Raw genomic sequence first — 22,909 nt, forward strand, 5'->3', positions numbered from 1 at the left:
GTAAATGTTGCACTTACTGCATCATGATATCACGAGGTAACCTGTAACATCTAGGGCTGGTATTATTACACAGCAGTGGAGTCCAGACAGAAATGATGTCCATCACTCCTCATAACTTAATATCCCTTCGTTTTCAACCCATCAGTAGCAACGTGTTAACGAGCAATCTGCTTGAAGAAGACACACTTGTGAAAACGTTGCTGATAATGTGTTGAAAAAAGGGATATCAAGTTATAAGGAGTAATGGACATCATTTATTTTTATTGGATTTATTACTGCACCATTTATTGCCTTAGGTGAGTGCTCTTTCCTACTTCACTGCTTAGTAGTAGAGTTGAGATAGGCAAGATAAATGATAGCACTAGGGAAGGGTAAAGTTATCAGGATGAGAAAGTGGCTGTAATGGAGCTCCAGTACTTTCACTGAGTACCTCCACCAAATCTGCTTCCTCTTAGCTATCAGGGCCCCTGGAGAACTTTAGACCCAGTCGCCATGACTTGACTGGGATCACTGAGGGCATTTTCCACCCTGTACCAAACACCAGACGACACTTGGCGAAGGTTAAAACAGCAACTACCTTTTAGACATAGCACAAATATATTAAGTCCCCAACAGCCTCATTTACCAACAATAGGGTGCATAGAGTACTATAGTACAAGGAGGGGTGGGGTCAGACAATGGCAAGGGCTGATGGGAATTTGAGGAGGGACAGGGTAACTAGTTTAAACTGGTCTGGCAGTGTCCCTCGGACAACCTCCTGCCAGGAAAACAATAGGACAGGAAAAAGGGGAAGGGGAGAGACACAGACAAGTAATACATTCAACATACCCTGCACCAATACTGGACACAGGATGTAAAACACAAAAAGCAAAATAAATCTGGGGACCCACACATAGTGTCTATCTTCTATCCCCAGTGACAGTGATTCCCGTCACAGTGGCACTCTACGATGTGTTCTTTGATTTAATCGGAAGGCTGGACACTATGTTCTGTCTAGTTTACAAATACATAGTGATACACAGATTTTCTAATTACCCAACGTATCTATTCTAATTGTAGCAACATCAGGAGGAACAAGATGTTGCTTTCAGGAATTATTTGATGATGAACAACAAGACATACTTCAGTTGGTATGATTTGATCCATCCAGAATTTCACTGAACGAGACACCATGATGAATCGGTTCGTCAGGGAGTGCATTAACAGGAATTTCATTTGAACGAACCAGCTCAAACTAATTTTTTTATTTAAGTCTAGTAGTCAGTACTCCAATTGAAGTATGTGTCAGTAACCCTGTGAGCTTTTTCTCTTTCTATGAACTATGAAGTTACCACATAAAGTCCTTTTACTTACAGCTCTCACAGAGGTTCATTTTTGAAAGATTTTTTCCATCGAAGGATTCTTCGAACACAGATCCGTTTTCCTTCTCTTCAAATGTATGTAAATACATGGCTTTATTGTCCATCACGTTTAAATCTGCCGTAAAAGAAAAACAAGTTCATGAACATTCACTAAAAATAATTTACAATTTTGTAACATGCATGCCCCTCACATGTACCCACACACCATGTCCTTAGAATTACATAGAAACATGTGCTATCATACTGTGTAAAGTACCCCAAGACCCAGGACACCATATTGCTCCCAGACTATTAACCAGTTTATGATTTCCAGTGTTACCGTAACCCTCTGTCAGCGGTTCCATCCAAAATCAGCTGAGCTGGGCATATACATCTGCTGTTATCACCTGAAAATTTGCTGAGAAAGAGTTCTGACAATTTGATCCTACACTCAACTTGTAGAGGTTTCTTTCACATGAACTTTTAAGAAATCAGTACCTAATACAACTACATAATGACCTAAGCAGATTCCTTTAGGATTCCTTAGTGAATAAAGGGTTAAAATCCCCTGTATTTGCTCACCTTTTCACAGTGGTGACATCCCTGGCGCTGGGTCCTGGCTCCTCCCCCCTCCTCTCTGCCCCCTTAAGCATAGAACTAGAGATAACTTTATAATATCATGAAAAAAAGATAGAAGCTGGAGTTATGACAGTACTTCAAATAGGTACAGGTGCTGCTATCCCACCTCACTGTGTGCACCAAGTGCTACAGCTTTAATTGAAGAACAAGCATCTACCAGGCTTCCCCAAACTCCGGTCCTCCAGATGTTGCTGGATTCTCATGATTCTCAGCCTATCTATTAAATTCATAGAATCATGGGAGTTGTAGTTCAGCAACATCTGGAGGGCCGGAGTTGGGGGAAGCCTAATCTATACAAAAGTTTCAGGCAAAGGTCCTTCCTTAATGTCCAAGATGCATTGAGAAAGGGCTTGGTCCGAAACGTTTGTAAAGATGCTTGACTTTAAGATGTGGGATGTATGTGTGTGCAATGAAATTGTGTGCCAAGCTAAGGATACTAATCTTCCTCAAATTGGACACAAGTTTTATCACTGTCCCTTTGGGGTAAATGTAAGCAGTCCCCTGTTTTAAATGGTTACTTCAACCACTGTAAGCATGAGCTCAAAACGCTACGCGACCAGAGATATATACACTATTGTGCCAGAGGCTAGTTACACGCCTTGGTACATCTGACTTAAGGGCCACTGCTCAGGACTGTCTAATGTCAATTCAAGGGCAAAAATAAATGTTTGCTGTCAACGTGTACTGCACGCTGGCGACAGGCATTGTCAGCTTCTCCCTTTGCAGGTAGCACTGGGAGCACACCTTCAAGGGAAAGATTGATTTCCTCTCCTCCCTCCCACATGTGCTTTGAGAGGCATTTAATTAGACTGTTCAAGGAAGCTGTGATCTTGGATGAGGCATAAAATCCACCTGGATTCCAGGTACGTTTTTTTTTCCTTTAGGTTTTATTAAGGACTAAAGAATAATGCCCAACATGTCATTCTACGTTTAAAAATCCAATAATTTTTTAGTGGGATGACTCTCCATCGCCATCTGCTAGTGAAACCGGAAAATGCATTGATTTGTATAATCACAATATGCAAATTAGGAAGTGGCAAACAACTAACCAATACACCTGTATATCTCCACAGGTTAGAAAGTTGTGATTCTATTATATATTTGATGCATTATTATGTTGTTCTTCAAGTTATATATACTTTCTTACATTTATATGGATCTCACCACATGTTTAAGGACAAGTCTCCAAAGGCTAGTCCTTGTCCAAAAATAAAGTAGTGTGTGTTAGTTCCATTGGTAACTGTGCGTCCTGTATAGTTTGTTCAGGGAATCCAGTAGCAGAGTTTTCAGACCTGCATGCTGGCTGCAGTCTCTGGTCCCAGTGTATAAAGAAAGCTAGGCCACAAATGCCTTTGTAAGGGCAGTAGGTAGAAGCAGGACAAGAAGAGAGGTCAATACCCTTCTGGGTCAATACTTGCCTTGGAGACAGAGGTGTAGGCAGAGGTATCAGTACCTTCCTTGGATGAAAAGTCTTTCCAGAGGCCATCTGTGGTCACTGTAGCTGCTGGCCTGATCCCCAGTTATGGTAATGGTCTTCACCGGAAACCCTTTAAGTATTCATTCCAGACTGGCCCACTCCCAAGTGATGGCCCTGACTTCCCACTCCCTGCAAATAACTATTGATACCACTATCCAAATGGCTGCTTAATGTCTAAACTAATTGCACAAGCTGATGGCCTTCCCCACAGCCTTTCACTGTCCTAATTTAGTTATAGTAACATATTCAAACCTCTAAAGCACTTTAGCTTGGTGAAGTTGTTGCAGACCCCAGCTGTCAATCAGACAACTGGCCCTGTTACGTCATGGTTTGGTTAGCTCAGGAGAGATAAACACAAGAGGCAGCAATTATCATTGAGCTGCATTGGGACGTCTGTGATTGGACAGACAAAGAAAGTCTATGATTGGACAGCCACAGAAAGTCTTGCCTGGGGAAGAAAGGGAGGGCTTGAAAAGGCTGGAAACTAGAAATATGCAGCCTTTGCAAGCTCTTCTTAGATATACCCAGAATGAAAAAAATTTATCATTAAATGCATGAATGTTTTCATTGGGAAATAACAACTAAATTGTTTTAAAAACATAATATTTTATTTCCAGTATTTTGGCTTAGACATACTGTGAAATAATATATACATATTTCACATTTTGTAATCAAGTGAATCATATTCTCAGTATAAATAACATTTGTTGTTAGGAGATAGATTGTGTTCCATCGCAATTCTCCTATGAGATTGCAAATGGCAGCGATGGGAAGCAGATGTTCTAAGAAATTGAAAGGGAATATTCAGTTAAAACACAGAAAGTGTAAACAGCCTTTTTTGACCACACAATACAAACATCACATAAAGTCAGCAAATGACAGACTACATAAAGGTTTCAACGTGCGGGCTGTATGGGAAGAACACAAGTGAACAATTTAGCACAATTCACAGAGCAGTCCAAAGAGATTTTGCTTGTGGTCCTATATATCCTGTCATATCCTTGTTTGGGATAATTCATTGTGTTGCTAAGGCCTTGAACCCTTGACTTTGCTGTTTCATTTCTGATTTCTTGGCTACAACTAAGGAACTCATACTGTCCGCAGTGCCTAATTTCACATTTACGGTCGAAATAGCCAAACATGAAACTATGCTTTAAGTTCAGCTGTTTTGGTCTTAAATCTGAAATTCACATGGAATTTACTTAAAAAAAATCTCCCTTTCATAAATAACCCTGTTAATAAAATATCATCTACTCCTCATGCTTATTATCCCATTACCTGATGTCTGCTTATATAGAATATATAAACATTGTTTGGGGGCCTTTGGTCACTGTTGCTCTTTTGGGATTAACCCTTTGCTGCTTGAATTTGGAATCTGCAACTTGCAAACTCTGAACCAGCTCTTTCTATCTAACCCTTTATCATTGAAATTCCAATCATCCCCTAGGCTTCTTTCTACTGCTTGTATGACATTGTCTATCTGGGTCACGTTTCATTGGTTTTATACAAATGAGTATACTCTATTGATCTTTTCATCGTGCCTCCTCCTTCTGCTATGGGCCCTTGGGTTCTTCTTGGCACGTTATATTTACTGACCGAAACGCGTTAGGAAGTTCAGCTTGACCTTTTACTTTTTGTGCCTAATAAACTTCGGTTTGATTTTTGAGTGCTTGCTGTTTCCGGCATCTCACTTTTCAACAGGTAAGTGTGGCTTTTATTACTCTTATTATTATCTATGTAGTTTTATATTTTCTGTTCTTTATTAATAGCAGCATATTTGATATCTGTAAGCTGGGTTCCATGTGGTCTATCTTTCTTGGCAAGTTACCATTAGAAGCAATCTGTAGCTTGCCTTGGAACGCTTGGTCTTGCTTGAGTTCTATAACACTCTCAAAATGTTAACAGTTATTATTGCCATCCACCATAATAATCCTCTGATGACCTTAGAAGATACGATTATCTCATTCTACCCTTAGGAAACCTTGCAGGACTAAAGTTCAGACTCTGATCCCCATCTCTCAGGAATTCACCTGCATATTATGAAGGGAAGTCAGCTTAAGAAGGTCTAACTTGTATCAAGGTGGAGGAATCCTTAATGGGATTCATACTGGTATTATAGTAATACTATAATAATAATTGGTACTATAACTGTTTATAAAATCACCATCCTTTATTGTTTAAAGAGCATGTGATTCCCTGTACATTATTCTGTTCTATGTCACTCTCTAAGAAGGTCACGGTTGGACCAGAAAGTTCTCATTATCTTATCATTTGTTATCTACCAAATAGTTTATTCTTGCAGGATAGTTTTCTCTAAATTCACTGACCTGACTACTGCCTCTACACCTTTCTCTCTTGGTACATAAGGAGAACACTGGTTTATTCCCTCTCTGTAATCAAAGCTTAGAAAGTTGTCAGCTCAAGTTGTTAATCAAGTGCATGATTGGAAGGAGAAGCTTTTACGGGCTCAGTGAGAGGAGGAATTTGGCTTTCCTAAATATATAAGCTGCAATAACACATGTAGCCAAATAGGATGAGGGTAACAGCCAGATTTGATTAAAAGTAGTGTAGGGAATACTCAGAGAGCATCTTGACTGAAAGGAGAACAGTCGACCTGTGGTGAGCAGTATTGGAATATTTACTAAAGTTGTGTGCTACGTCACTTGTGATTCGCTCAAAGAATAATAAATATTATATCTGTTTAGGAAAACTCCCAGTGTGCATCAAGGGAACATACTGCTAATGCATTGTTCTGGAAACTCTACAGGTATATATTCCAAGGCCAACCACTCCAAGAAACAGACGTACATCCCGCTATCTCTGTTTTGTATCACTCGTTCTTCACAAGCTATAACGACATCCCCCAAGACGTGTCAATGCTCAGCATTAAAGTGTTCCATTTAATTATTGTATACAAAGAGGTCACTGTCTTATAGATCAATAAATGTTTATGAGGACGTCAAGTTTTTTACTTTGTACTTTTTAAATACCGTGTAATGGAACGGGGATTAAACATAATATAGCTGTAGGAAAAACTGTCAGAAACAGAAAATATCAACAACAGACTCTGCACATGACTTGTAAATGAAACAAGCAGAGCTTAAGCCAGAATTTCCTATGTGGTTAGGACTTTATCCAATAACAAAATTTTATCATAATCCTGTATAGTTTCTAATTTCACATCTGGTCAAACTAATGTGCAATACATTATATTTAATGCCTTCATTTAACCAATACTATCCTTGTGTTCACACACACAGAACTGTTGTTATACACTGTATTTAAATACCAGAATTATATGCTGTATATTAAGTGCTTATATACATTATGTTCAATATGTCACTGTGCATCATAGTGTATATTAGTGTATGTTAGTGTATATTCTGATATACTATATACTCCTGTCTATTTAGTTAACAAGTTTCAACAAAATATTAATGTTCAGTTCCTAGGAGTAAAATAAAGGCTAATGGGGAGATAGAAAAGGTAGTAGATACCTGAAATAGCTTTCAAGTGGAAGCAGTAGAGTCTAACAGTGATATAGATCAGACATTAGACACCTGGCATAGCTCTCCAGTAGAAAGAAAATTATGGCTAATATTGATCTAAAAAAGGGGAGTAAATACCTCCAACGGCCTTCCAGTGAAAGCAGTAAACACTAGTGGTGATAAACACTGAACAAAATTATAAATGCAGCACTTTTGTTTTTGCCCCCCATTTTTCATGAGCTGAACTCAAAGATCTAAGACTTTTTCTATGTACACAAAAGGCCTATTTTTCTCAAATATTGTTCACAAATCTGTCTAAATCTGTGTTAGTGAGCACTTCTCCTTTGCCGAGATAATCCATCCACCTCACAGGTGTGGCATATCAAGATGCTGATTAGACAGCATGATTATTGCACAGGTGTGCCTTAGGCTGGCCACAATAAAAGGCCACTCTAAAATGTGCAGTTTTACAGTATTGGGGGATCGGGGCGGTCCGAAAACCAGTATCTGGTGTTACTACCATTTGCCTCACGCAGTGCAACACATCTCCTTCGCATAGAGTTGATCAGGTTGTTGATTGTGGCCTGTGGAATGTTGGTCCACGCCTCTCCAATGACTGTGCGAAGTTGCTGGATATTGGCAGGACCTGGAACACGCTATCACATAGGCCAATTCAGAGCATCCCAAACATGTTCAATGGGTAACATGTCGGGTGAGTATGCTGGCCATGCAAGAACGGGGATGTTTTCAGCTTCAAGGAACTGTGTACAGATCCTTGCAACAAGGTGCCGTGCATTATTATGCTGCAACATGAGGTGATGGTCATACATGAATGGCACAATAATGGGCCTCAGGATCTCGTCACGGTATCTCTGTGCATTCAAACTGCCATCAATAAAATGCACCTGTGTTTGTTGTAACATACGCCTGCCCATACCTCAGCCCCACCGCCACCATGGGCCACTTGATCCACAATGTTGACATCAGCAAACCGTATACACGCTGTCTGCCATCTGCTGTACAGTGAAAACAGGGATTCATCCTTGAAAAGAACACCTCTCCAAAGTGCCAGACGCCATCGAATGTGAGCATTTGCCCATTCAAGTCGGTTACAACGACAAACTGCAGTCAGGTCGAGACCCCGATGAGGATGACGAGCATGCAGATGAGTTTCCCTGAGATGGTTTCTGACAGTTTGTGCAGAAATTATTTTGTTATGCAAACCGATTGTTGCAGCAGCTGTCCGGGTGGCTGGTCTCAGACGATCTTGGAGGTGAAGATGCAGGTGTGGTTATTATTATTATTATTTTATTATTTATATAGCGCCAAAAAATTGCACAGCGGAGCTACACCCAGCGAAATTAACGGCTGGCCTAAACCCCTCCAAACCCCAAACGACAGAAGAGACCCCCGAGACCACATGGGGCGTAAAGCGAAAAAAACGATACCAAGCAAGCCCATTACAGGGCAGACTATCGGAGACATGTGAAGGCAAGTCCGTGGCGCCAGTGGGCCCAACATGGCGGCACTCCATGGCGGCTGCTCGGATTTTTCCGATGAACTATCTGAGGATGCAGACAAAGAATATCAACCTGCCTCTGCCCCAACACAGATGACAAAACAGAGCAAGAAGGGAGCAGACTCCGAGCCAGTCACCACGGCGATACTGGAAACGCTATTGGCAGACCTGCAGAGAAACATCCTTGCATATGTCACGGCACTACGAAGCGACCTACAGGGCCTGACAGGCCGCATAGGCACGCTGGAGGGATCCACACAAACAAATGCCCAGAACATTACCACGCTACAGCAGGCAGTGCACGACTTGCAAACACAGGCCCAGCAGCACGAACGTCGCCTCGCAGCCCAAGAGGACTCCAGGTAGAGACACAACCTGAAAATCAGAGGGCTCTCAGAGGCAGTGCCAGTGGTGAGGCGCCTGCTATCGACCATCTTACCACCCAGGCAAGCCAAAGTGATTGACCCTGCTGACCTCTTTCGGATCCCCAAGCCTACAGGACCGCCAGCCATGGCCTCAAGGGACATTATACTTGTATTCCGCAACAAAAGAGGCCAAGCTACAGTCCTCACTGCCCTACGAGGGAAAACACCTCTCCAATTTGAGACCATGGAGCTGATTTTCCGACCACTCACCTCCTTGCTCCAACGCCATAAGATCGAATACCGCTGGAGACCTCCCTGAACGCTCCAAATACAACAGGGGGCAAACTCCCACCAAATCCAGGACATCTAGGGCGCTGAAGCTTTGCTACGAACTCTGGGCTTACCACAGGACTTGCTCTCCCAGGGGAGACAAACCAACCTCACCTCACCAACACGCACCTGGGACCCAGCAAGGATCACACCATTCTTCCCCACGGGCTCAACGCTGGACTCCTATGCAGTGGTCACCCCTTAGACAGTCAATATGGATAACCCACATGGTTACCTAGCACACCTAACGATGCCCTGTATGATTACTGTAGTGATGGTTAATGCATGAGCCCGACTCAAGCTGGACAGCTCTGTCACCCTACGGAGAGCTCACCGGCTGCAAACCTGTTGCTGTTACTGTTTGATTTGCCCACCCACGGCCTCTTAACATAAGGGATACACCTTGTAGTATGTATTCTGTTTTGCATGTGCTTTTCCTTTTAATCAAAGTTTTTTTTAAATTTATTTATTTATTTATTTATTTTTATTATTATTATTATTATTATTACACTATGGCCTGTCTTAAATATAGGGGATAACACGCAGGGGCAATACTCACCCTACACATCCCACATAGTTTAGGGGGTCAACGATACCAATAAGCCTACTACTATATAGCTAAGCTAGCATGTAATCCAGTGTATTGATACGCACACCTTACTCTCAACACCAATCAGTCTGGCCCCTCGCCTAACAATGGGCACTCTGCCAACAGGATAAGAGCCTTAACCACCACGGCACTTAATTACTTATGACACGTTCAGTACAATGCTAAAGCCTCACAATGCACCCAGAAGGACCGCGCATATGTTAAACTACACCTGACGCACCTAGCTCGCACGTAGTACCCCACACACACGTTTATACCAGTCATACAACGGCTTTACCTGGCAATAATCAAGCCTAGATCGCTAGGCTCCCAGTTTAATTGTTCCGCAAAGGTGTTAACTATTTAAGCTTTGCATGTTAATCGATATATCTCTTAAAAAAATGTGCACTTCATCCATGCCGTATTTGTGAAATGCTGTAACGTTACTTTGCTTACAAAAGCTATTGTGGCAATGTAAGCTGATGTGTTAACTCATGCACACAAAAATAAAGAATTAAAAAATAAAAAAAATTCTGCAGCGCTTTACAATGGGTGGACGAACAGACATGTAGTTGTAACCAGACAAGTTGGACACACAGGAACAGAGGGGTTGAGAGCCCTGCTCAATGAGCTTACATGCTAGAGGGAGTGGTGTATAGTGACACAAAAGGTAAGGATAGTATTAGACTAATGACAGTTGCAAGAGAGGAATCAGTCGGGAGCTATTATTATTATTATTATTATTATTATTGCCATTTATATAGCGCCAACAGATTCCGTATTAAGTTATTAACAGTTTAATTGATACGATTTTATGAAGAAGTGGGTTTTATAATTTTTTCTTTTAAGGAGTGGAGACTTGGTGAGCATCTAACGGAGAAGGGGAGTGAGTTCCACAGGAACGGTGCCACCCTGGAGAAGTCTTGAAGGCGAGCATCAGAGGTGGGAGTACGGACAGAAGGTAGACGTAAGTCTTCAGCAGAGCGTAAGGGCCTAGATGGGATAATACTTGTGTATTAGTGAGGATAGATAGGTGGGAGCAGTTACACGTGGTCTGTGGTTGTGAGGCCGATTGCATGTACTGCCAAATTCTCTGAAATGCCTTTGGAGACGGCTTATGGTAGAGAAATGCGATATAGAAAGAGTAGTAGATACCTGGAATAGCCTTCCAGTGGAAGCAGTAACAGCGATATAGAACGGGTAGTAGATACCTGGAATAGCTTTCCAGTGGGAGCAGTAACATTGATATAGAAAGGGTAGTAGATACCTGGAATAGCCTTCCAGTGGGAGCAGTAACAGTGATATAGAAAGGGTAGCAGATACCTGGAATAGCCTTCCAGTGGGAGCAGTAACAGCGATATAGAAAGGGTAGTAGATACCTGGAATAGCCTTCCAGTGGGAGCAGTAACATTGATATAGAAAGGGTAGTAGATATCTGAAATAGCCTTCCAGTGGGAGCAGTGACAGTGATATAGAAAGGGTAGTAGATACCAGGAATAGCCTTCCAGTGGAAGCAGTAACAGTGATATAGAAAGGGTAGTAGATACCTGGAATAGCCTTCCAGTGGGAGCGGTAACCGTGATATAGAAAGGGTAGTAGATACCTGGAATAGCCTCCCAGTAGGAGCAGTAACAGTGATATAGAAAGGGTAGTAAAAACCTGGAACAGCCTCCCAGTTGGAGTAGTAACAGTGATATAGAAAGGGTAGTAGAAACCTGGAATAGCCTTCCAGTGGAAGCAGTAACAGCGATATAGAAAGGGTAGTAGATACCTGGAATAGCCTCCCAGTGGGAGCAGTAAAAGTGATCCAGAAAGGGTAGTAGATACCTGGAATAACCTCCCAGTAGGAGCAGTAACAGTGATATAGAAAGGGTAGTAGATACCTGGAATAGCCTTCCAGTGGATGCAGTAACATTGATATAGAAAGGGTAGTAGATACATGGAATAGCCTTCCAGTGGGAGCAGTAACAGTGATATAGAAAAGGTGGTAGATACCTGGAATAGCCTTCCAGTAGGAGAAGTAACAGTGATATAGAAAGGGTATTAGATACCTGGAATAGCCTTCCAGTGGGAGCAGTAACAGTGATATAGAAAGGGTAGTAGATACCTGGAATAGCCTTCCAGTGGGAGCAGTAACAGCGATATAGAAAGGGTAGTAGATACCTGGAATAGCCTTCCAGTGGGAGCAGTAACATTGATATAGAAAGGGTAGTAGATATCTGAAATAGCCTCCCAGTGGGAGCAGTGACAGTGATATAGAAAGGGTAGTAGATACCAGGAATAGCCTTCCAGTGGGAGCAGTGACAGTGATATAGAAAGGGTAGTAGATACCTGGAATAGCCTTCCAGTGGGAGCAGTGACAGTGATATAGAAAGGGTAGTAGATACCAGGAATAGCCTTCCAGTGGAAGCAGTAACAGTGATATAGAAAGGGTAGTAGATACCTGGAATAGCCTTCCAGTGGGAGCGGTAACCGTGATAAAGAAAGGGTAGTAGATACCTGGAATAGCCTCCCAGTAGGAGCAGTAACAGCGATATAGAAAGGGTAGTAGAAACCTGGAATAGCCTTCCAGTGGGAGCAGTAACATTGATATAGAAAGGGTAGTAAAATAGCCTCCCAGTAGGAGCAGTAACATTGATATAGAAAGGGTAGTAAAAACCTGGAACAGCCTCCCAGTGGGAGCAGTAACAGTGATCTAGAAAGGGTAGTAGATACCTGGAATAGCCTCCCAGTGGGAGCAGTAACAGCGATATAGAAAGGGTAGTAGATACCTGGAATAGCCTTCCAGTGGGAGCAGTAACAGTGATATAGAAAGGGTAGTAGAAACCTGGAACAGCCTCCCAGTGGGAGAAGTAACAGTGATCTAGAAAGGGTAGTAGATACCTGGAGTAGCCTCCCAGTAGGAGCAGTAACAGTGATATAGAAAGGGTAGTAAAAACCTGGAACAGCCTCCCAGTGGGAGCAGTAACAGTGATCAAGAAAGGGTATTAGATACCTGGAATAGCCTCCCAGTAGGAGCAGTAACAGTGATATAGAAAGGGTAGTAGAAACCTGGAATAGCCTTCCAGTGGAATCAGTAACAGCGATATAGAAAGGGTAGTAGATACCTGGAATAGCCTCCCAGTGGGAGCAGTAAAAGTGATCCAGAAAGGGTAGTAGATACCTGGAATAGCCTCCCAGTAGGAGCAGTAACAGTGATATAGAAAGGGTAGTAGATACCTGGAATAGCCTTCCAGTGGGAGCAGTAACAGCGATTTAGAAAGGGTAGTAGATACCTGGAATAGCCTTCCAGTGGGAGCAGTAACAGTGATATAGAAAGGGTAGTAGAAACCTGGAATAGCCTTCCAGTGGAAGCAGTAACAGAGATATAGAAAGGGTAGCAGATACCTGGAATAGCCTTCCAGTGGAAGCAGTAACATTGATATAGAAAGGGTAGTAGATACATGGAATAGCCTTCCAGTGGGAGCAGTAACAGTGATATAGAAAAGGTAGTAGATACCTGGAATAGCCTTCCAGTAGGAGAAGTAACAGTGATATAGAAAGGGTAATAGATACCTGGAATAGCCTTCCAGTGGGAGCAGTAAAAGTGATATAGAAAGGGTAGTAGATACCGGGAATAGCCTTCCAGTGGGAGCAGTAACAGCGATATAGAAAGGGTAGTAGATACCTGAAATAGCCTTCCAGTGGGAGCGGAAACAGTGATATATAAAAGGTAGTAGATACCTGGAATAGCTTTCCAGTGGGAGCAGTAACATTGATATAGAAAGGGTAGTAGATACCAGGAATAGCCTTCCAGTGGAAGCAGTAACATTGATATAGAAAGGGTAGTAGATACCTGGAATAGCCTTCCAGTGGGAGCAGTAACAGCGATATAGAAAGGGTAGTAGATACCTGGAATAGCCTTCCAGTGGGAGTGGTAACAGTGATATAGAAAGGGTAGTAGATACCTGGAATAGCCTTCCAGTGGGAGCGGTAACAGTGATATAGAAAGGGTAGTAGATACCTGGAATAGCCTTCCAGTGGAATCAGTAACAGCGATATAGAAAAGGTAGTAGATACCTGGAATAGCCTTCCAGTAGGAGAAGTAACAGTGATATAGAAAGGGTAATAGATACCTGGAATAGCCTTCCAGTGGGAGCAGTAAAAGTGATATAGAAAGGGTAGTAGATACCGGGAATAGCCTTCCAGTGGGAGCAGTAACAGCGATATAGAAAGGGTAGTAGATACCTGGAATAGCCTTCCAGTGGAAGCAGTAACATTGATATAGAAAGGGTAGTAGATACCTGGAATAGCCTTCCAGTGGGAGCAGTAACAGCGATATAGAAAGGGTAGTAGATACCTGGAATAGCCTTCCAGTGGGAGTGGTAACAGTGATATAGAAAGGGTAGTAGATACCTGGAATAGCCTTCCAGTGGGAGCGGTAACAGTGATATAGAAAGGGTAGTAGATACCTGGAATAGCCTTCCAGTGGGAGCGGTAACAGTGATATAGAAAGGGTAGTAGATACCTGGAATAGCCTTCCAGTGGAAGTAGTAAGATCAATCTGAGTCTCATTATGGGCTGGCACAATCTATGTTTCCATGTCCTATTTTTATTGCTCCTGTTACTTGTGTCCCCAGTGTGGGATTTCTTTTTTTAAGCATTTATTTGGTCAGTGAATTATTTCTCTTACTTTCCTCTCCTAAACCCAGTCTTCCTTCATTCTAGCGTTCTCTCCCGAGATATTACTTGTGTTCCTCTGGATACGAGCAGCAAATCTTGGCCCACTGGGTTTCCAAGAGAAACAGATTTTAGATTTGAAGAAAATACATTTATTTTTCCTAAATTTCCACAGCTGACACAAAGCATGACATGACGATGTGTTTCCTAAATCAACAGAAATGCATGCCATATCAAATCTATTGTGGTATATTCATATTTATTTTTGTCAAACCACAATGAAAAAAAACCCAGCCACACAAGACAGATGGATCCAAGAACACGGCAATGTAATGTTTCTGGATCACACCGAGGAAAAACTCAACGACAGACACAGATCTAGGTGAAACCACGGAGCAACGGAGGAAGGAGTGGGCCTTGACAGAGCCCGGAGTAGGCATGTGAATTTTAGGTCAAGGGGGTTGTCTTAGGGTAATGCAAGGGGAGGGGGATAGAAGGGAAGTTAAATAGCGGCCATTTTGGGTTATGGCCATTTTAACTTGAGCCCTACTTACCTGTAAATTGTGCCGGCTGGGCTTTTTCTTTTCTTCTTTTTCAGGTGCAGCATGGCGTCCTTGGAAGAGATCCTGAAGGGAGTGCGGTCGATCGTGGAGGAGAAGGGCATGGAGTGGCTGCAGGAGCTGACAGGCGGCCGGAGCGGAGATCGCGGCCGCCCCAGCGGCTCAGCCCGGGACCGGGTCCAGCAGCGCGGCGGAAGAAGAGGTCGGAGGAGGGCAGTGTGGCAGTATCGTTTGCGGCGCCCGGAAGGCGGGCGAGTTCTGGACGTCGGACGGGGCTGCCTGGCAGGCACAGTAAGGGACGGGCGAGGTTGCAGGCCAGGAAGAGGCCTCCCTTGCAGAGCGCCCCCCGCCGGAAGGCGGAGGGCAGGACAGCAGGACAGACAGCCGGTGGCAGCGTGGAGAGGACGGGGGAGTTGTAGGCAGATGGATCCAGGAGCGGTGCACGGCGTCCCGGTGAGTCGCCCCCTGGGGGCAGCACTGAGGGGCAGGGGGGGGTGGGGAGTGAGGGCAGCTCCCAGTCAGCGGTCCTGCCAGTTACAGGTGGGGAGCAGGACAGCAGGAGCCAAGGGGCAGCGGTCAGGACGGGATTGAAGAACAAGACAGACGGTGCTGACAGGGACCAGAGGAGTGGGAGTGAGGACAGTGACTGCAGTAACGTGAATAATGGCAGCCAGGTGCCAGGAGGAACCAGACGCTCAGGGGCGAGAGGCACAATGCGGCCAGGCGCAGCAAGTGAGTGGGGACAGCAAGGGCCAGGCTGGAAGGAAGGGGCGCAGGACATCAGGGAGCGGGAGGCCCGCAGGGGTCGATCCCAGGAGCCTCAGGTACGCAGGAGCGTGAGCACGAGGGGTGAGGGGAGTATGCTGTGCGGAGATGTGCAGGGGCGTAGCAGTGGCAGAAAGTCAATTGAACGATGGAGGAGCAGAGAAAGGAGCACAGCTGGGAGCAGGAGCAGTGGGAGGCGGTCCAGTTCCAGAGACAGGAGGTCAGGGAATCGGCGCAGTGCTTCGGGGTCGTCTGAGAGGAGTTACACGAATCAGAGGCGGCAAGGGAGCGGCCGGGTTGCGCAGGCCAGGCACGGTGGTGGGAGCAGGACCGATCAGTTAGAGGCAAGGGATGAAGGGCGGGTGAGGCCACGTCTGTACGGTCTACCCACATTATCTTCTCCTTGCAGGTCGCCAAGGAGGTCATCCACGAGATCAAAGCGGGAACAGGCGGACAGGAGTCAGCGTTCCACGGATGCTCTGGTGTTGGCCGAGGCAGACAGAAGGACGGCTTCCCCACGGCCTTCAGCAGCCGGGGGCTTCAGCGGTGAGTCCACCACTGCACAACACTCAGGGACTCTATTTGGGTGTTTACAATCATTATTAGATACATGGTCAGGGGCGGCGGGGTCGTCTCCACAATTCGGGAGGGTGTGGACTGCGGCAGGTAATTCGGACGCGGGGATTAGAGCCTCAGGGGCGAAGGCAAAAGGGGGGAGCGAGAGCGCCGTGGAACTGGCGCAGGGGTTGGACGAGCGACCTGGGGAACAGTGTATGGAGATATCGGATGCAGCACGGCAAAATGTGCACGTCTCTTTTGCGGGACCACTAGGTTGTCATTTAAAAACAGAGGTAAAAGAAAAAATCTGGAACGGGGACTTTGTTGAGATATTTTCGCTACTCCCCTTGGAAGAATTTTTAGACCTGAAAGAGGAGGATAGGAAGGATGCGAAGAAGGAGGAGGAGGAAGAAAGGCAGAGGTATCGGAAGATACCCAAGACTTTTGGGAATTGGTTGAGGGCCTTTTGTATTTTGGCGAGCGTTATAGGGGAAAAGTGCCCAGAGCGCTGCTCGCAGCTTTTTTGTTATCTAGACGGTATAGGGGATGCATATCGGACATATGGGGGGTTAGCGTGGTGGAGATATGACGAACAGTTTTGTCAGAGGTTAGCAGCGAATCCATCCATGCGCTGGGACCAGATGGACTTGCCATTATGGATGAGGCTGATGATGGCGCAAAAGAGCGCTCCCTTTCTCGGGTGGCCAGCGCGGGCCCGAGCGGGTCTGCGTCGGCAGGGCAGAAAAAAGGTTTCTGCTGGCTTTATAATGAGGGGCAGTGCAAGTGGGGTACGTCATGCAGATTTAAACATGAGTGCTCCAGTTGCGGGGGTAATCACGGGCCGCACGATGCTTTAAGAAAGGGAAACAGACTACAGGAGGGGTGCCAGCAGGATTGTCAGCCTCCACGACTGCGGCTGGGGGCGTCTCCGGTGAGGCCAGGCGCGATGCTGCCTTGGCTAAAACTGTACGATAATCAGGACGTGGCAAGATTCTTGTGGGTTTTACGGAGGGTTTCGTGATTCCGTTCCAAGACACAGCTTCGGGTGAGTTATGCGGGAATCTTAGATCGGTAAGGGAGCATCCAGGGGTGGCTAGGGAAAAGTTGTATAAGGAAGTACAATTGGGGAGGATGGCGGGGCCTTTTGCCCCCCCGCCATTGGAAGGCTTGAGAGTGTCTCCACTTGGGGTGGTACCCAAGAAGGAGGCGGTCAAATTTTGCATGATACATCATCTATCTTACCCGAAGGGGACATCGGTGAATGATGGTATTGATGTGGCCCTGTGTTCTGTTTCCTATACATCATTCGACAAGGCTGTCGAGTTGGTAAGGAGGGCAGGTCGCGGGGCTCTTGTATGGCGAAGGTAGATGTGGAAGTGGCGTTCAGGCTGCTTCCCATACACCCGTATTTTGTGGACTTGTGCTTGCCTATGGGGTGCGCCATTTCCTGTGCTTACTTTGAGAAGTTTAGCACGTTTTTGGAATGGGTGGTACAAAGGGAAACGGCAGGGGGTGCTGTGGTGCACTACCTTGACGATTTCTTATGCGTGGGCCCGCCAGGCATGGAGCGCTGTAGTCACATATTACAGGTCTTCCAATGGGTGGCACATGAGTTTGGGGTGCCGTTAGCGGGGGACAAAACGGTGGGGCCCACTACGTGCCTCTGTTTTCTCGGGTTGGAGATCGACTCAGTACGCGGGGAATGCAGGTTGCCCGGGGACAAGCTACACGACCTTAGGCAATTGGTGGACATGGTCAGGACGGCACGGAAAGTGACCCTTCGTGGCCTTCAGTCATTAATAGGGAGCCTGAACTTTGCGTGTCGGGTTATTCCCATGGGGAGGGTCTTCTGCAGGCGGTTGGCGTGGGCAACAAGCAGAGTGAAAAAAAACGTTGCATTATATCAAGGTGTCGGGAGACATGAAAGAGGATTTGGGGGTATGGGCGAGGTTTTTACAGGACTTTAATGGGAAAGTGTTTTTTTTGGAAACCGGCGGGGTCCTCGCACGACGTGGACTTGTTCACGGATGCTTCGGGTAGCATCGGATTTGGGGCGTACCTAGCGGGGCAATGGTGCGCGGAAAGGTGGCCGGAGGCCTGGAAAGCGAGCCCGTTGATTAGGAATATGGCGTTTTTGGAATTGTTTCCGGTGGTCGTGGCGGTAGCATTATGGGGATCGGAGCTGGCTAATAAGAAAGTGGTGTTTAACTCTGATAACATGGCAGTGTTGCAGGCTATCAACGGGTTGTCGGCTTCCTCGTGGCCGGTGGTACGGTTGCTGAGACAATTGGTATTCTTATGCATGTCATTTAATATTGTGTTTCGTGCTCTGCATATTCCGGGACAGTACAATGTTGTGGCTGATGCGCTGTCTCGCTTACAGTGGGAGCGTTTTCGGACGGTGGCACCGGAGGCGAGGGAAACGGGCCAAGATTGCCCAGCGGAGATGTGGCAGCTCGGGACGTCCTGCTTGGGGAGTATATAAAGAAATCTTTGGCTCCAGGGACGTGGTCCTCCTACGTTAAGGTTTGGAAGGTTTGGGACAAAACGATGCAGCAGTTGGGGGCAGAGGGCCCCGCGAGCAAGCGGCTGGATGTGCTTTTGTGGATGTTGTGCCGCTTGTTCGCGAAGCAGTCATCGCCGTCGATGGTGGACAGGTACCTGTCGGCGTTGGCATTCCTGTTCAAGTTCAATGGCTGGGAGGACGTGACAAAACATTTTATGGTGAGGCAGGCGGTGAGAGGTTTTAAGAAGGGTAAGAAAACGAAGGATACGAGACGGCCGGTTTCGTTCGCCGTGTTGCAAGGGCTAATAGACGCGCTACCTGGAATATGTTTTTCCACATTCGAAGTGGCGTTGTTTACGGTGGAATTTTCTTGGGCCTTTTTTGGGGCATTTCGGATTGGAGAATTGGTTAGTGCCAACAAGACAGGGGTTGGCGGGCTCAGGGTGGAAGACGTGACGGTCAGTGGCGACCGGGTATCGATTCGGTTGGTTCGCTCGAAGACGGATGTCTTTGGGAAAGGTTCCACGGTTACGCTGTTTGTATTACCGGGGTCTAGTTTGTGTCCGGTGGTGAGTGGGGCTGGGTTTTTTAAAAAACGTCCAGAGGTGAAAGGATGTTTTTTTATACATGCGGATGGAATGGCATTGTCGCGCTTCCAATTTGTGCGGGTTTTCCGTTTGGGCTTACAGAAGTTGGGACTGGAGCCCATGCAGTTCGGAACGCATTCCTTTCGTATAGGGGCGGCGACGGAAGCAGCGCGCCTGGGTTTGGGTGACGATAGGATTAAACGGATCGGGAGATGGGAATCCTTGCGGTTCCGTTCGTATGTACGGCCGGATAAATTGGTGTGAGGAATTGGACAATGTTGGGAGAGTCGGGGAATATATGCTGCTTATCGATGTTTTGTTTTCTTTTAGGTTGGACGGTGTGGGTATTTGGCCATTCGTATATCTATTGGGCACAGAAGAGGGCTGCAGTTAGAAGGAACGGATCACAGCTGTCCTGTGGACCGAGTGGCGTTATCCTGGCTTAGTTTTCGGGGGTTTGATTGGTAGCGCATTAGTATGGCAATGTTTCAGGAGGTCGCGAAGGCGACTTTACCAAATGTAGTGGTAGTTCACGGGGGGGGGGGGGGGAAACGACTTAGGTTTGGTCCCCCAGCGTGAACTGGTAAAAAGAATGAAACGGGATGTGGATCGACTGCTGGGGCTGATCCCTGGCGTGAAAGTGGTTTGGTCGGAAATGGTGCCTCGATTGCGTTGGAGACACGCCAGGGATTCGGCTGCAGTTGCGCGATGTCGGGGAAAGGTGAACAAAACAATGGCGGTTTTTGTTCGGCGTTTAGGAGGGGTAGTGGTGCGCCACTGGGAATTGGAATAAAGATTGCCCGGGTACTTTAGGGCGGATGGGGTCCACCTGTCAGATGTTGGTTGTGACCTTTTTAACTTAGGTTTGCAGGAAGGTATAGCGCAAGCCCTGTTTTTGTGTGGTGGGGGTCGCACATGTCCTTAAGGGGTCAAGGCAGGTGCTGTGGCGGAAAAGGTCTTGGTTAAACAGGAAATTTGGTGGGTTAGGAAATTGGTAGGCCAAGGTCTAGGCTGGAGTAGGCCAGAGTTAAAGTGTGGAGGTAGGTTCTAGACCATCGGTGGCTACGAACCAAGGGGTGTAGGGGTGTCTGGGTACACCCCTGCAGTTAAACAAATGGAGGTGGGGCCTCTTGGTAGGCCATGTGTTATATGTGATGTATTATTGGTTATGTTAATGTTTGTTCTTTGGTAGGGTCATTGTCGGGGGTATAATACAGGAAGGAATGGAACAAAAGGAGTACTGTTGACAATGACCCTAAATTGTTAATTTATATATTTATGCTAATTAATAAAGCTGTGGACTTTATACTCCAAAAGAACTTATGGGTGTCTGAATGTTATTAAAATAATGGTTGGCACATGTCGAATAACGACTGTGCAATAATGTCATGTAAAACGTCGGGATTCTGAATTGGAATGCAGTGACCTTCATCTCAGTTCTTATAGTATACAATCCTTTTTGTCTATGTGTATATGTTATATATAAAATATTGTATAGAAATCAGCCTTCAACTATCAAGTTCTGGCTACTACTAGCCAGGTCTTACTTGCCACAACAAGACTGCGGATTAAATAACATATTGACCAGTGGTGAATTATTACTTGCCAGGGCTAAATTTTCATTTGCCAACGACTAGTGGGGATTTTGATTGTATCCTTATTATGCATAGGTGAACTGTGTATTGTGGCAATCTAATGGCACAATATAATAAACTACAAGACTGAAAAGATTGAAATGCTTTGCCATCATATATCTTTATTTTCTATTTTTAAGGCTAGTGTTAGTGTGTTAGGGTTGGAATTTAGGATTGCTGATATGTTGTTAAGGCAGTGTGTTAGGATAGCGTAGGGATGAAGGATTAGGAGCATTCTTAGAGTTAAGGCAGAGTAGGGGGAAGTATGTACTCTTAGGGCATTACATCTCCTACTGCTGCTCTGAGATTAGTGGGAGTTATAGTTCCAGAAGCCAGCTATTTCAACTGCTGCCATTTATTTATTAACACGTTCAATGTAAAGGAGTTTAAAGATATCAATGTCTTGTTCTTGGATATAAAACCGAAAATACATTGTTTTAAGCAGTCGTTGGAAATACTCCAGATAGCCACAACACATTCCGATTTTTTTACATTTGATCCATTTTATAAATAAATATCTTTGTATGTAATGTGTAGAGTAAATACATGCAACTCTAGACAGAGATACAGAAGATCTCATCTCCAAAATACCAAATGACCACATTTCCCGCCAATATTCCGTGCTCCCCTGAGTGTGGCCCCCATTCTGGATTCTATCTGCCCCCCCAGAGTTATTCTATTCATACTGACGATGGAAACATGAACCAGTGTGGCGTGCAGACTGCGTACCTCCACCATGTCGTCACTGCAACCTCCTACGTACATTGTATGTACAATATTTATCTGACTTTTTTCTTTGTATCAATCAAATTTGATTTATTGTAAACTGATTGTAAAGCCCTGCTTCCTATATATCACAGCACACTCATAGATGAATTTATAGTATATGGGGTATTTCCTCCTAGAAACCTGTTGTCCCATTATCGTTGTAGATTGTAGGCTAATGGGCACGTTGTAGGAGGTACATCAGGAGACGGAAGGCCACAGGTATGGGTATCTGCTTTGCTTGTACTATACTTGGTGACCGCTAATTTCAGTGCTAAACTTCTCTCAAATAATGTTCTTAACCACTTGTAGGGGGGCCTGGCAGCATCCTCTCGGAGGAATCCAATTGGATATCATTAGTGGATAATGGAGCCAATCAGGGCATGTGTCAAGCTATTTCTGGATTTCTCAAGCATGATACACCCGGCGTCAAATTGTTTTGACAGGCTGTCATAGCATTCCGATGCCTGTCTGCTCATAATGTGTGGCTGCAAGCAGTCTCTGTGTCTGGTACACATCATGATTGGTGTCACAAATGAGACAGTCTGATTGGCTTCCATGCTGTCTGATTACCCTAGGAGCCAACACTGTGATGACATGCCTTAGCTGACAGCGAAGTGATTGACACTCATAGTGATCACTCCGCCAATCTGCTAAAAATGAAATATTAGTGTTAGTATTAGCTAAGCTTTGGGTTAGTAAGGGTAGTAGATTAAGTACAGATAGGGCTATTCATGGCTATCTAAGGCTAAGGTTAGTATGGGCTGGTATTAGGGTTAGCAAGGTTTTGCTTGGATTAGGAATAAAAATCAAAGTTTGATACTTGTTTGTAAGGTGACATAGATAGTGTCACTACAACAAATATTGTCTCTGGGAAGCAAGCAAGGAGCTCTGTTTCTCCAGAACAAAGTGATATATAATAAGTGTGGGTGCACTTAATGTGAAAGAGGAAATTATGGTTGTACAGACATACAGCTCAAATTCTAAGTTTTATTTTGATTAGAATTTGTACAATTGGGGGTGGGGAGGGGCTGACTGCCATAATGAATGGCTCCACATTGAGTGAGCACATGAACTTATAATGTTGCAATTTGCTACTGAAATCTGCTTGAGCAAACATACACCTAA

At 45.1% G+C, this 22,909-nt stretch overlaps 1 protein-coding gene across 1 annotated transcript in view; it reads right to left on the reverse strand.

The window, feature by feature from the left end:
- SCARA5 (scavenger receptor class A member 5) overlaps positions 1 to 22,909 on the reverse strand; it is a 389,331-nt gene that overhangs the window by 347,529 nt on the left and 18,893 nt on the right. The window contains exon 2 of the mRNA XM_063441974.1: positions 1,354 to 1,476. Within this exon, the coding sequence (XP_063298044.1) occupies positions 1,354 to 1,465 (112 nt within the window). The 5' untranslated portion in view covers positions 1,466 to 1,476. The remainder of the gene's footprint in view (positions 1 to 1,353; positions 1,477 to 22,909) is intronic.

Source organism: Pelobates fuscus, chromosome 2 (genome assembly GCF_036172605.1).
Source record: "Pelobates fuscus isolate aPelFus1 chromosome 2, aPelFus1.pri, whole genome shotgun sequence".
Lineage (NCBI taxonomy): Eukaryota > Metazoa > Chordata > Amphibia > Anura > Pelobatidae > Pelobates > Pelobates fuscus.